We start from the raw sequence: 11,848 nt of genomic DNA, 5'->3' as shown, positions 1-11,848 counted from the left end.
ACGAAGAAGTTGATCTTCCTCATCTGGATTCAGACAAAGAACATTTACTTCTTCGTTTGAACCAGATGAGGCGGTTCGGCAGGGAGGTGGTTTGACGTTGGAGGCTAGTGGTTGAAGTCATAGAAGGTCCAAAAGAAAAAAAAGTATCGCCTTTTATTTTTAAATTCGTGTGTAAAATTGAAGGAGTTGATTAACTTTTTTAGAGTGATGTGTTAATAAATGGGTGATGTGGCATTGAATGTGTGAGATGATAATTCTGACAGTCTACTTATACAAAAAATAACCGAAAAATAAAAATAGGCTACAAATTGTAAAAATTGTAAAAATTGAAATTTATTTTATAACGTTTTGAACCTTAAGACTATAAAAATAAAAGAGCAAATTACTTATAGGCTCCTGAAGTATATTATAACTAACAGTTTGGTACCCCTTGTCTCAAAAGTCTACTTAATGGTCCCTCAGTTTTAATTCTGTTAACTGCGAGATCCTTCTGTTAATTTGAGAGACCAATCGTTTAACGGATTGAAATTCGGGTATTAAATTGTTTAAAAGTGAGGGACCAAATCGTTTATAAAATTAAATTTGGGGTAACAAATTGTTTGAAAGTAAGTGTCGAAATTAACAGAGGGACCTAATAGTTAATGGATTTAAAATTGGGATACTATTAAGTAGACTTTTAAAATAAGAAACACTAAACTGCTGATTATATTATATCTCAGAAATCTTAGAGTAATTTGGTCAGAATAAAAAGTTACGCAGTATTTATTTTACAAATAACCTTAATAAAAATATATTAAATAAATTAACAATGGAATATCTATAATTTCCGACAAAAGTTTATATTATATTCCTTATCTACTCCCAAACATAACTTTCTGTTGCTCTGCCGCTAAATTGCGCAGCTGAAGAACACAGTGAGACTGGGCCAAGACCATGTCAATGGCAGCCGCTAAGCTTTTCGGCAAACCATCATTTCCCTTGACGAATTCATCCACACGAGCTCCGTTTCCAACTCCAGCCAGCAGCATTGCAGTTCCCAGTAGGATGATATGCCGCTGCTGCACCCTCCCCAGTGAACAAGTCTTCTCAGTCACTTCTTCAAAACAATTTGAGTTTGATTATTTAGGGCAGAGCACCAAAGGCGATTTGAATCTTAATTTTGACTTCCTTCATTCCACTGGTAACTCTTAATTCCCCTCTGCTTAAGTAAATCTCCCTTTTGCCCTCTTAATTTCGTTTCTCTTCATAGGGGATGATCAGCAGTCAACCTTACAGGGTCCAATTGAGGAGGTGGCTAGGCTCGAGGCTCAAGACGCTGCAAATTTGCTTACACACTTGGGCATTCCGGTAATCTTCTTATTATTCCTTGCTTGAATTTTCATTCTCTCACTGAGTATGAATTTGTGATTCATAGCTGATTAAATACTTTGTTATCTGTTCTCTTAATTGTGCAGAGTCCTTCTTCGGCGAGGAATTCGCCTCGTGGTATATTTTGTAGCCGGACTTTGAATCTCCGGTCTATTAGTGCCATTGGCTATGACATGGACTACACTTTGATGCACTACAATGTGATGGTATGTGTTGCTTCTTTACTGTGTTTTAACTACATTGTTGATTTAGGAACTAATTATTTATAGTATCACAGGCTTGGGAAGGACGGGCTTATGATTATTGCTTGGATAATCTTAGAAACATGGGTTATCCTGTTGATGGACTTGCTTTTGATCCTGACCTGGTAATTAGAGGTCTTGTCATAGATAAAGAGAAGGGGAATCTTGTTAAAGCTGATCGATTTGGTTATGTGACAAGGGCCATGCACGGCGTCCAGATGCTCTCTACACAAGCTGTCAGGTGTGGATTAAACTGTGGATGTTTTCATTTCTTATTACAAATAATCAGCTCAAGGCTATCTCAGTTTCATGCTGTAAATTAATCTGCGTTGAGAGCTCGTTTAGAGAAGAAGCAAAGAGAGTGACCCTAATACATCCATTCTGGACAAGCATGCAATCATAGAGTCGCACAGTAATACAGTATAGAAAAATTGATTGCGTAATGTATATGTGTTCATCCTTAGTTTAATTACTGTATATAGCCTGATGTTGCGTGTGTAGCTTGACACACGCATGTTAGTTCTACTAGCAAATAAATTTCTTGTGGTGTTCGGCTGTTCTAGAGTTACAATTTTTATGGTGGCTCTTACCTTTGTATGTGAGGAAGTGAGATGTATGGAAGAGAATCCATAGATCTACGGAAGGAGAGCCGATGGGAGTTCCTGAATACATTTTTTTCTGTTTCAGAAGCTGTGGCTTACATGCAGGTAAACTATGCCATAATAGTAGTCATAAAATAATTACATGCTATTATTTTTGTATATGCTGCTCCTTGATCTATCCTATGTACTGCACACCATTCAAATCATCCATCATTACTTTTGATTCCACTTTTAGATGGTTGATCGATTGGATGAAGGAGCTATACCAGCAGAACTTGGTCCACTTGACTACAAAGGGCTTTACAAGGCATGCTCTGCAGATTATATTTATGTAAAAATAAGTTATCATGTATTGTATGTTTCTCTTTTGATGCTTAACATGGTTCTCAGGCTGTTGGTAAAGCTCTATTCCGGGCACATGTAGAAGGCCAGCTTAAGGTAACTTCGTCCTTAGGATTTTCACTTTGTTGATGGATTTGGGATGCAATAATGTGCTTTTTCTGTCTCTTTAACAGAGTGAGATAATGTCAAAGCCTGAACTGTTTGTGGAGCCAGATCCAGAATTGCCTTTAGCACTTCTAGATCAAAAGGAGGTAGAGCTCTGAATTTGTAATGTTGTCTGATATTCAATATGTTTATAATCTATATGGCTGTGATTTTATTGGCAGGCTGGTAAAAAGCTTCTGCTCATTACAAACTCTGATTATCATTACACGAACAAAATGATGAAGCATTCATTTAATAAATTCCTTCCGAATGATATGGACTGGCGTGATTTATTTGAAATGGTGAGTGTAAATCAATTGTCTGTTTGACTGCATCCCAGTCTGCTCAATGTTTTGTTTGTGGCTTCATTAACTGATCACATGAAAGAGAATAAGATTAGTCAGAGATTTTATCCCGAAAACATATTCGAATTCTCGTTATCATTTTTCTCCATTTAGCTTGCCATAAGTCGTAACCTCATTCTGGCCTGACTTGCGCTATAAATTACTCCACATTTTAGTGGCATGTAGAACATTGATTTTAATACGCTACCTCCGCATTCTGATATATTGTCTTCCTCGACTTATATAGGTAATAGTCTCAGCAAGGAAGCCAGAGTTCTTTCAAATGTCTCACCCACTTTATGAGGTGGTGACGGGTGAGGGCTTAATGCGTCCATGTTTCAAAGCTTGTACAGGTGATTAAGTTTTGTATCTATGCTTTGTTTCTGTTCCTCTTCTAGTTCCAGAGTTCTATGCTTTTTGTTTGCATGATTCAACAAGCTTGTTTCAAAGAAAAAAGAAAGGCCAAAGTCTATTACTCAAGTGCGGTCTCAAGGAACTAGGATTCTGGAGAAAAGAAGTTGGAAACAAATTTATCCTCAAATACATCTGCATAAAATTATGCCTTTGAAAGTCCATTATTTGCAGATCCTTAATTGCACTGCCGGGACATTAACATTACACTAGTTGGTGCCCATTACTGAAGCTTTATATCATTGCAGGAGGTTTATACTCAGGTGGGAGTGCTCAGATGATTGAGAACTCCTTAAATATCCATGGTGATGAAATTCTATATGTAGGTGATCATATTTACACTGATGTAAGTCAATCAAAAGTCCATTTACGATGGCGAACTGCATTGATTTGTCGAGAATTGGAAGAGGAGGTGAGGAGATTGATTCACGCTTTACATTATGCATCTTTGATGGACGTTTTAGAAAATGTTAAGTTGCATGTATTCGAATTGGAAAATTTTAAAGAATCCACTAAAAAAAACTGTAGAAAAGGTGAAATATGGTCAAACCAGTCTTATATGGAGCCTATGCTTAATTGTTATAGTTTAATTCTATCCTGAAAAGGTGTAAATTTACCTATATATAAGATTTTATTTCAATCTCAGATGGACTGATGGTTGCTTTGATTTCTCAATTTGTTGCATTAAATCCTGGAATTGCAGTATACTGCTTTGATTAGTAGCCGGGGTTCGCGAGCTGCCCTGGTTGAGCTTATTAATAAAAAGGAGATTGCAGGGGATCTATTTAACCAACTCCGGCTTGCTCTGCAAAGGAGAATTAAAGAGCGCCCGGCTCAAGTGAGTTTTTAATTTTTAATAGCTCTTCTAACCATGTTTAGGATTTTTACTTTCTTTTATGTCTCCCTCATATTTCTCCTTGCTGGTACCATTGTGCGCACAACTGCCTAAAGCAACCAAGAAACATAAGTCTGTCCATCTATGCAGTAAATCTCATGATTGAACCGAGTTAAAAGGAATCTTATCATAATGGTTCTCATGTTTGTCTTTAATCATTCAGACCCTTGCTGCAACTAACATGGATGATCAAGAACTCACAGAAAGCATGAAAAAGCTTTTGATTGTCATGCAAAGACTGGATGACAAAATTGCCCCCATGCTAGAAGCAGATGGAGAACTTTTCAGTAAGAGGTAAAACCTAGAGAGAGGACTTGCACTGTGGCACTAGTTGCTTATTTAAAATAAGGTGATTAAATATCTGATGTGATATCTTGAAGATTCTGCAATGACCTAAACAGAATGGATATAGGAGAAAATATATATTACATGTGATTATAGTTGGCAAGTCTAAGATAATTTGATGATGGATTGTACGCGACGTTGAATTTTTGTGCATTTGCATCATATCAGGTGGGGGTTCCTTTCACGCGCAGGTCTGTGGGACAAAAGCCATTTGATGAGGCAAATTGAGAAGTATGCACTTTCGGTTCTTCCTCCATTGAATGTTGAATATTTAATTGGTTCGATTGTGCTAATTGCGGTGTCGTAAAATTGCAGGTATGCGGATATATACACCTCTAGGGTGTCGAATTTCCTAAACTATACACCATTCATGTACTTCAACTCGCAGGAACAGGTACAACACCTTCAGTTTAGCTAAATCGGTGAGGATTTTATCTAGTGTTGAGCTGAAATCGAATAATATTGTTTTCATTTTGCAGACGTTGGCTCATGATTCATATTCATACTATCAGTCAGAGTCACAGGACAATGGGTCTGCATCTGCTGTTGAGCAGCTAACATTGTAATGTTGTAGATTTGGGTTGCTGAAAATTTATCAATAGGTTGTGTATTGTAAAAAAGACGCAGATCATGGTAATAATATCTGAGATGTAGCCACATTAACCCAAGTATTTAGTAATGCTGTGATTTGGGTGATTATTTGTTGTTGTATCCAACCCAACCCAGTCCAATCCAACCGTATACTATGCATATATAAATTTTGTCAAGTATCATTTATCTTCTCATTTTTGTATGAGTATTTAATTCTTTTAAATTGATCAAGAATTAAAATTATGTAAATAGACAGAGAGAAGAAAAGAATCGGAGTTTGAGATTCTAACGGCTTAATCTCTGTTAAAGCGACGTCGTCTAATTGCTCCTTTTTTAATATAGTAAAAAAATAAGAAACAATCAGACTTAAAAAAACACCGCGTTCTTTTCGTTTTGCTTGGATCGACTCTTCTTCATCACTACTCTTTTTTTAGTTCCGGCGAAAACCGTTTGTATTTTTAATAAAAATGGCGACGCTGCACGTGGCTGGTAATTGGACGGCACTGGACCGGCAGTTACTGAGGTCGGTGAACGGTGGGGCATCGAGTCTATCTTTTTTGGGGTCGAGCTTCATTGTTGTGTGTTATCTTCTCTTCAAAGAGCTCCGCAAGTTCTCCTTCAAGCTCGTCTTCTACCTCGCTCTCTCTGTATAGCCTCCATGCTCCGTCTTTCCTTTGTGCTATTAATTTCACTCTATACCAACTCCATTTTTTTCTTGACAATTACTGGATCTTACCACCTAACACATTCTAATTTGCTTTACCAACCGTCTTTATCCAATTAACTTTGGTAATTGCAGTTTAATTTGTTTTACCTAGTGTTTTGTTGGTGCAGGACATGCTTTGCAGTTTCTTCAGCATTGTTGGGTAATGTTTCTTGTTCTTTTTCTACTGCTTTTCTTATCATATTTTAGTTCTGCTTAGGAATCATGTTGTGTGATGGTGCAGGGACCCTTCGAAAGGATTCATGTGTATTGCTCAGGGCTACTCCACCCATTTCCTCTGTGTAGCTTCTTTTCTCTGGACTACTACTATTGCTTTCACCCTTCATCGTACTGTTGTTCGACACAAAACTGATGTCGAAGACCTCGAGGCCATCTTCCACTTGTATGTTTGGGGTATGATACAATCTAATCCCACAAATTCTAAGTCATGCCCTTAATATCGACTTATGTCCTGATCTACTTGATATTTGTTTATTGTTTTGTACTTCCAAATTATGGAACTGGAACTTAAATTTTGGCCGCTTCCTGCAGGGACGTCATTGTTTGTGACTGTAATACGCTCCATTGGCAACACCCATGGACATTTAGGTGTATGGTGTTGGACAGAAACAGGGAGAACAAGAAAGGCAAGTTCTATCTAATTCTTAGCCACAAATCAGTTGTTTGAGTTGTACTCTCCATTGTTCTTTTAGAATGTACTCGAGAACTGCTGGAATTCAATTGCAATTGATCATCTTACTTTCTTACACATGGGAATCGTTTTTGTACACCTATTTTAGGAAATAGTTAAGATGCAAGATTCCTTCTTTTCTTAAGTGGAGCTTATATTACTGGACATTGTAATGCCCTTAATTTTGCATATGGAGTGATAATTTTCCTGGAATGGAAACATAAATACTATTAGATTTGTTAAATATTGGTGGAGATGCTTTCTTTTAAATAAATGCAGCTTTCTGTTTGAGTTTATATCGCCAATAATATGCTGATAGAATTGTCAGTGATTGTGAGTTTACATAAGAGCAGCTTTTTTCTATTAAGAAATTTAGTAAATCAATATAAAATGAGTAATTCTATGAAAACATACCACACTTGCCCTTATTTAATGCAATATTGACTTTGTCTCTTAATGGCTTTTGCTCTTTTTTTAATATAATATACCATAATTAATGAGGGTACATATATCATTTGATCATTTAAGTAATAAATAACTGCCTATAGTTTGGGACAAAGAAACTTGAAATAGTGCCTGCCAATTTTAGACTCTGATGTAATGGCAATTTTTATGTATTTCTATTTACTTATGCAGGCCGTTCACTTCATAACATTCTACGCACCGCTCTGGGGCGCAATACTTTACAACGGGTTTACATACTTTCAAGTCATACGCATGCTAAATAATGCAACTCGTGTATGTATTGAACTTCAATCACTTTTATCTATTTTTAGCTGTCAGTTAGGTTGAGTGCATGTTGAGGGAAAACTTACACCACTTTAATAATTTCAGATGGCAGTAGGCATGTCAGACCGTGCATATCAGTCGGATGCAAGGCCAGACATGAAGGTACATTATTTGCGAAAGTTTAATGGATTATTATCCTTACACTCATGAAAACAGGGTACTGGATAACACCAACGAACATCCTTTTAACTTCCATTCATGTTGTCTTATATGCTTGACTTCCTTTTCTTTAATCCTCATTAGTGTCAATATATCAGTAGACCATCAGGCGTATTGAAAGACTCTGGCCTCCTCTTCTATTTGTCTATTTTGGCTTCTTATGCTATTGTCGGAATTTACTTTTCTATCTCAGGATTTCACTTTTACAACTGTTACATCTTTCTGCTAGCATTTTGCAGTTCTTATGTATGCTAAATAAATGATAGGTGAAGGTAAAAAAGGTTATTCCTATTAATTTCATTGCATTGATTTCTTTAATTGTGAAGGCTTTGAACCGATGGGGATACTATCCACTCATCCTAATAGGATCATGGGCTTTTGGCACAATCAATCGCATTCATGACTTCATTGCTCCTGGCCACCAAATCCTTTGGCTCACAGTTCTTGATGTTGGGACAGCTGCACTCATGGTATTTCTTATAACCTTTATTGTACTTCAATTCAATTCTAAAATTTTCCCTAGAATGTCCTAGTCATTATGGTTACACTGGTTGACCACTTGAATGCATCGTTGGATTTTCTTCATTTTGACTAGTGATACTAGGTACTGAAAAAAAATGTTTTTTAACTTTTTTTTTTTTGAAAAAAAGTAGAAATAAGCATTATGATGTATTTGCTTCAGCATGTGGTAGATGGCACGTATCCTAATAAATTACCTACATGCAAAAGGTTTACCTGTTTGAATGACAATATTATAGTGCTTTGTAACCATAAAATGTTACGGGCTATCTGTCATTGTCCCTTTAGCGGCATTAGATACACATTGTTTTAGAAAATACGACCATGGATGTTATTATCTTGGTATATATGAATTTAGAAGCTCAAGCAAATGGAAGGCTTTTAGTTAGCATGCCCGTTATCTCCCATGACAGACTGATTTATGGATTGAGTTAAGGAATGTATTCTAATTAGCATTTTTTAATGCTTCAGGGTCTTTTCAACTCCATAGCCTATGGGCTTAACGCGTCAGTACGGCGAGTGATACATGAAAGATTAGATCTGTAAGTCACAGAAACCTGATCTTTCTTTCTTGATATTTCTTGATTAATTTGAAGTCGTTAGCAGGGACCATGCGATCATCTGCTTAATTTTGTGTATGGAAACTGTGATTATAGTATGAACCACTTATCACAAACTTAAGCTGGAATTTCATAGTTTTACACTCTTAACTACATATATATACAATGCACAAAATATGTTGCACTTTTGGTTAGAGTTATTACTCCTTCCTATAGTACTACTTGATTATGAAGGAGAATCAAAAGCCACATTATGAATGATGCGGGTGGTTTTAGTTTTTCTTTTATTTTAAATTTTAATATTTTTGTTTATTGTTCAAATCATGTGGTGCATTGGCTAAAACACCCAAAACAGATTTCCATATTTTTCATGCAAGCATGACATGGAAATTCATGTGTGATGTTTGCATCCCGGACTTCTTCATACACCACATAAGCGTGAGAAAAGAGAAGAAAAGAAAATGTCGTTCTTTTAAGGTTATGAATTTTGAAGGTATATGGTAAATAGTGTCTGCATTTTCCTTACAGGTTGTGGCCTGATAGGGTTAGAAGATGGTTCCGTAATGGTTTAAGATCGAGAAATGAAGGGCACGAGAGTGAATTAGTATCATTGAAAGTTCAAGATCAGCATTAACAGATGAGACGCTGAGCATACTTGAATCAAAAGGATGTGCTGCTGAAGCAATGCTTGATGGGTTGTTTGATTGAATGTGGGGAGACGATCAAATGGAAAAAGAAGAGGGAGAAAGCTTCTGAATTTGACTGTGTGCAGAAATTGGTGCAACTTGCAAGGCAAGGCAGTGGGACATGGCTAGAAATTTAAGAGTTTTTGATGAGCAGATTAGTAGAGTCGGGATCTGATGAAGGCAGCCCGGGAGGTGGATGTGATATGAGATTAAGGATTGAGTTGGGATAGGAAGATATTACGGGTATACAAAAAAAAAGAATCATTATTCGTCCTATTGAATTTGAATGAATGATATTGATTTTTTTAAATGAGTATGTGTTGAGAATCTAGATTTTTTTTAGCAAGCAAAAAAATTTCATTTTATAGGAATGGATAGTATTAAGACATGTATTAGTTAGTTTGGAACAATCTTTCAATGAATTATAGGATGGGTGTCCATAAAGATATGTCTAATAAATATGAATGTATAATGTTTGTATGTAGGCTTAATTCCTTAAAAAAACCCCACCTTGCATTTTTTTTTCGTTTATACCCTGACCTTGTAAAAACATCATTTGTACCCAATTTTGAGTTTTTATGTTTCATCTCTACCCAAAAACATTAAATTGTACTCTTTTCATTTGAAAAAAAAGTTTAAAACAATCCTTTATTTTTAACTTATATACTAATTAGATATTAATATTATTAATAATACAAAAATACCATCTTTTTCAAAAAATTAAAAAATAATAATAATTTTTTTTAATTTTTTTAAAAAATATTTCGATTTTTTTTTAATTTTTTTTAAATATTTCCGACAAAAAATTAAAAATAATAATATTTTTTTTAATTTTTTATTATTTTATCAAATTAAAAAAAATTAATTAATTATTTGGATGCATTTGATTATTTTTTAAGTTTAAGGATTTATTTGTATATTTTAAAATAGAAAAAAGTATGTTTTAAACTCTTTTCCAAATGAAAAAAGTACAATTTAATGCTTTTGGGTAGAGATGAAACATAAAAACCCAAAATTGGGTACAAATGGTGTTTTTACAAGGTCAGGGTATAAACGAAGAAAAAGTGCAAGGTGGGGTTTTTTTAAGGAATTAAGCCTTGTATGTATAGTAAAAGTAGACAAACTTCAGTCGTTTTTTAATATTTATTTTATTGTTTATCTTTTTAATAGTATATTTTATTAATCATTGTTAATAGTCTTTATTCCAAATAGTTAATAGTAATTTTTTAATATACTTTATTCGTAACTTCAATAAATAATGAGGAAATTACACCATTTACCAAAAAAATGAAAATAATTACAAAACTACATGTTAGACTTTTTTTCATTTATAAAAATCTTAATAATATTTACAAAAGTACACAAAAATATCAAACATACTGTGTATATTGTGAGTATAATGTCAGTATACTAATAAACTAACATTATATCAACATTATATTAACATTATACCAAAATTATACTAACATTATATATATTGAGATTTTATTAATATTAAATAAAATTTACCAAAATTACATCAAATCGTATACTAAAAATTAAATTAATAATATATCAAAATTATACCAACAATATACCAAGAGTGTACACATCAAAATATACTGAAATTTTATTATTACATCAACATTACACCACATCGCATACTAAATATTAACCTAGCAATATACTAAAATTATACCAACAATATACAAATTCTCTAGCTCATTACCAACTATAGTGAAAAATACATATAAAAAAAATATACATGTTATCAACTAGAAAATATATATAAAAATTTATAATCGATATACCGAAAATATACTGAAATTATACCAATAATAAACCAAATATTATTTTTAAATTATCTGATTTATAGTTTTAATATTCCAAAATTATACCATAATTATACAAATCGTACTTTTGTAATTAATTTTTTATTTTTTGGTACTTTTGTAATTAATTTTAAATCAGTAGTATTTTTGTAAATAAAAAAAGTTTACATGTACTTTTGTAAATATTTTTAAAATTTTAGATACTTTTGTCATCGTCCCATAAATAATTAGTGTTTTTAGAACAAGTACTAGTAATCTTTAGTTTAAAAAAAAGTACTAGTAATCTTTAAAATAACTAAATAATTAAATTAAGGTATACTCCCTCCGTCCCACTCTAATTGACAAAATAACTAAATTACAATAACCAATACAAACTAATAAATGATATAGAGAGTTACTTGTATACCCTTCTATTGATAATAGAGCTAATTAATGCTATTAGTATATTAGTTAAATTTTCATTAAATATTCACCATTTTTCCATAAAAGACATGACTTTAAATGAGGGTAAAGATGGAAAATTAAAGGAAAAAATTATAGCTATGTTAGTTTTGTCAATTAGAATGGGACACCAAAAATTCCATATTTTGTCAATTAGAGTGGGACGGAGGGAGTATATAATATAATTAGAAGTTAATGCCAACTA

General features: G+C 33.7%; 2 protein-coding genes across 3 annotated transcripts; both read left to right on the top strand.

The window, feature by feature from the left end:
* Positions 1-835: 835 nt before the first annotated feature.
* LOC126667705 (uncharacterized) lies at positions 836-5,392 on the top strand. 2 transcript variants are annotated; one of them, XM_050360755.2, is made up of 16 exons: positions 838-1,180; positions 1,250-1,347; positions 1,455-1,574; positions 1,646-1,851; positions 2,218-2,317; positions 2,448-2,519; positions 2,603-2,650; positions 2,728-2,805; positions 2,881-3,000; positions 3,290-3,395; positions 3,702-3,865; positions 4,157-4,291; positions 4,512-4,642; positions 4,862-4,924; positions 5,009-5,087; positions 5,173-5,392. In XM_050360755.2, the coding sequence occupies exons 1-16, from the start codon at positions 934-936 to the stop codon at positions 5,257-5,259; spliced, it is 1,854 nt and encodes a 617-aa protein (XP_050216712.1). In that variant the 5' UTR covers positions 838-933; the 3' UTR covers positions 5,260-5,392. The 2 variants fall into 2 exon arrangements, 1 of the variants encoding a protein (XP_050216712.1); XR_007638259.2 differs by lacking the exons at positions 5,009-5,087; positions 5,173-5,392 and having other exon boundaries at positions 836-1,180; positions 4,512-4,697; positions 4,862-4,930.
* Positions 5,393-5,572: 180 nt separating this feature from the next.
* LOC126667706 (G-protein coupled receptor 1) lies at positions 5,573-9,762 on the top strand. The gene is made up of 9 exons (XM_050360756.2): positions 5,573-5,931; positions 6,119-6,150; positions 6,232-6,401; positions 6,540-6,634; positions 7,315-7,416; positions 7,513-7,569; positions 7,953-8,096; positions 8,617-8,687; positions 9,234-9,762. The coding sequence occupies exons 1-9, from the start codon at positions 5,752-5,754 to the stop codon at positions 9,337-9,339; spliced, it is 957 nt and encodes a 318-aa protein (XP_050216713.1). The 5' UTR covers positions 5,573-5,751; the 3' UTR covers positions 9,340-9,762.
* Positions 9,763-11,848: the final 2,086 nt, after the last annotated feature.

This window comes from Mercurialis annua, linkage group LG2 (assembly GCF_937616625.2).
Source record: "Mercurialis annua linkage group LG2, ddMerAnnu1.2, whole genome shotgun sequence".
Classification (NCBI taxonomy): Eukaryota; Viridiplantae; Streptophyta; class Magnoliopsida; order Malpighiales; family Euphorbiaceae; genus Mercurialis; species Mercurialis annua.
The sequence above is the reverse complement of the archived record's forward strand: the minus strand, read 5'-3'. Positions and strand labels throughout refer to the sequence as shown.

Coding starts and splice junctions, on each gene's coding strand:
- LOC126667705 (XM_050360755.2), top strand. CDS start 934: ATGTCAATGGCAGCCGCTAAGCTTTTCGGCAAACCATCATTTCCCTTG. Junction 3,001..3,289: donor GGCGTGATTTATTTGAAATG/GTGAGTGTAAAT, acceptor CGACTTATATAG/GTAATAGTCTCAGCAAGGAA. Junction 4,292..4,511: donor TTAAAGAGCGCCCGGCTCAA/GTGAGTTTTTAA, acceptor TTAATCATTCAG/ACCCTTGCTGCAACTAACAT.
- LOC126667706 (XM_050360756.2), top strand. CDS start 5,752: ATGGCGACGCTGCACGTGGCTGGTAATTGGACGGCACTGGACCGGCAG. Junction 6,402..6,539: donor CTTCCACTTGTATGTTTGGG/GTATGATACAAT, acceptor CGCTTCCTGCAG/GGACGTCATTGTTTGTGACT. Junction 6,635..7,314: donor AAACAGGGAGAACAAGAAAG/GCAAGTTCTATC, acceptor TTACTTATGCAG/GCCGTTCACTTCATAACATT.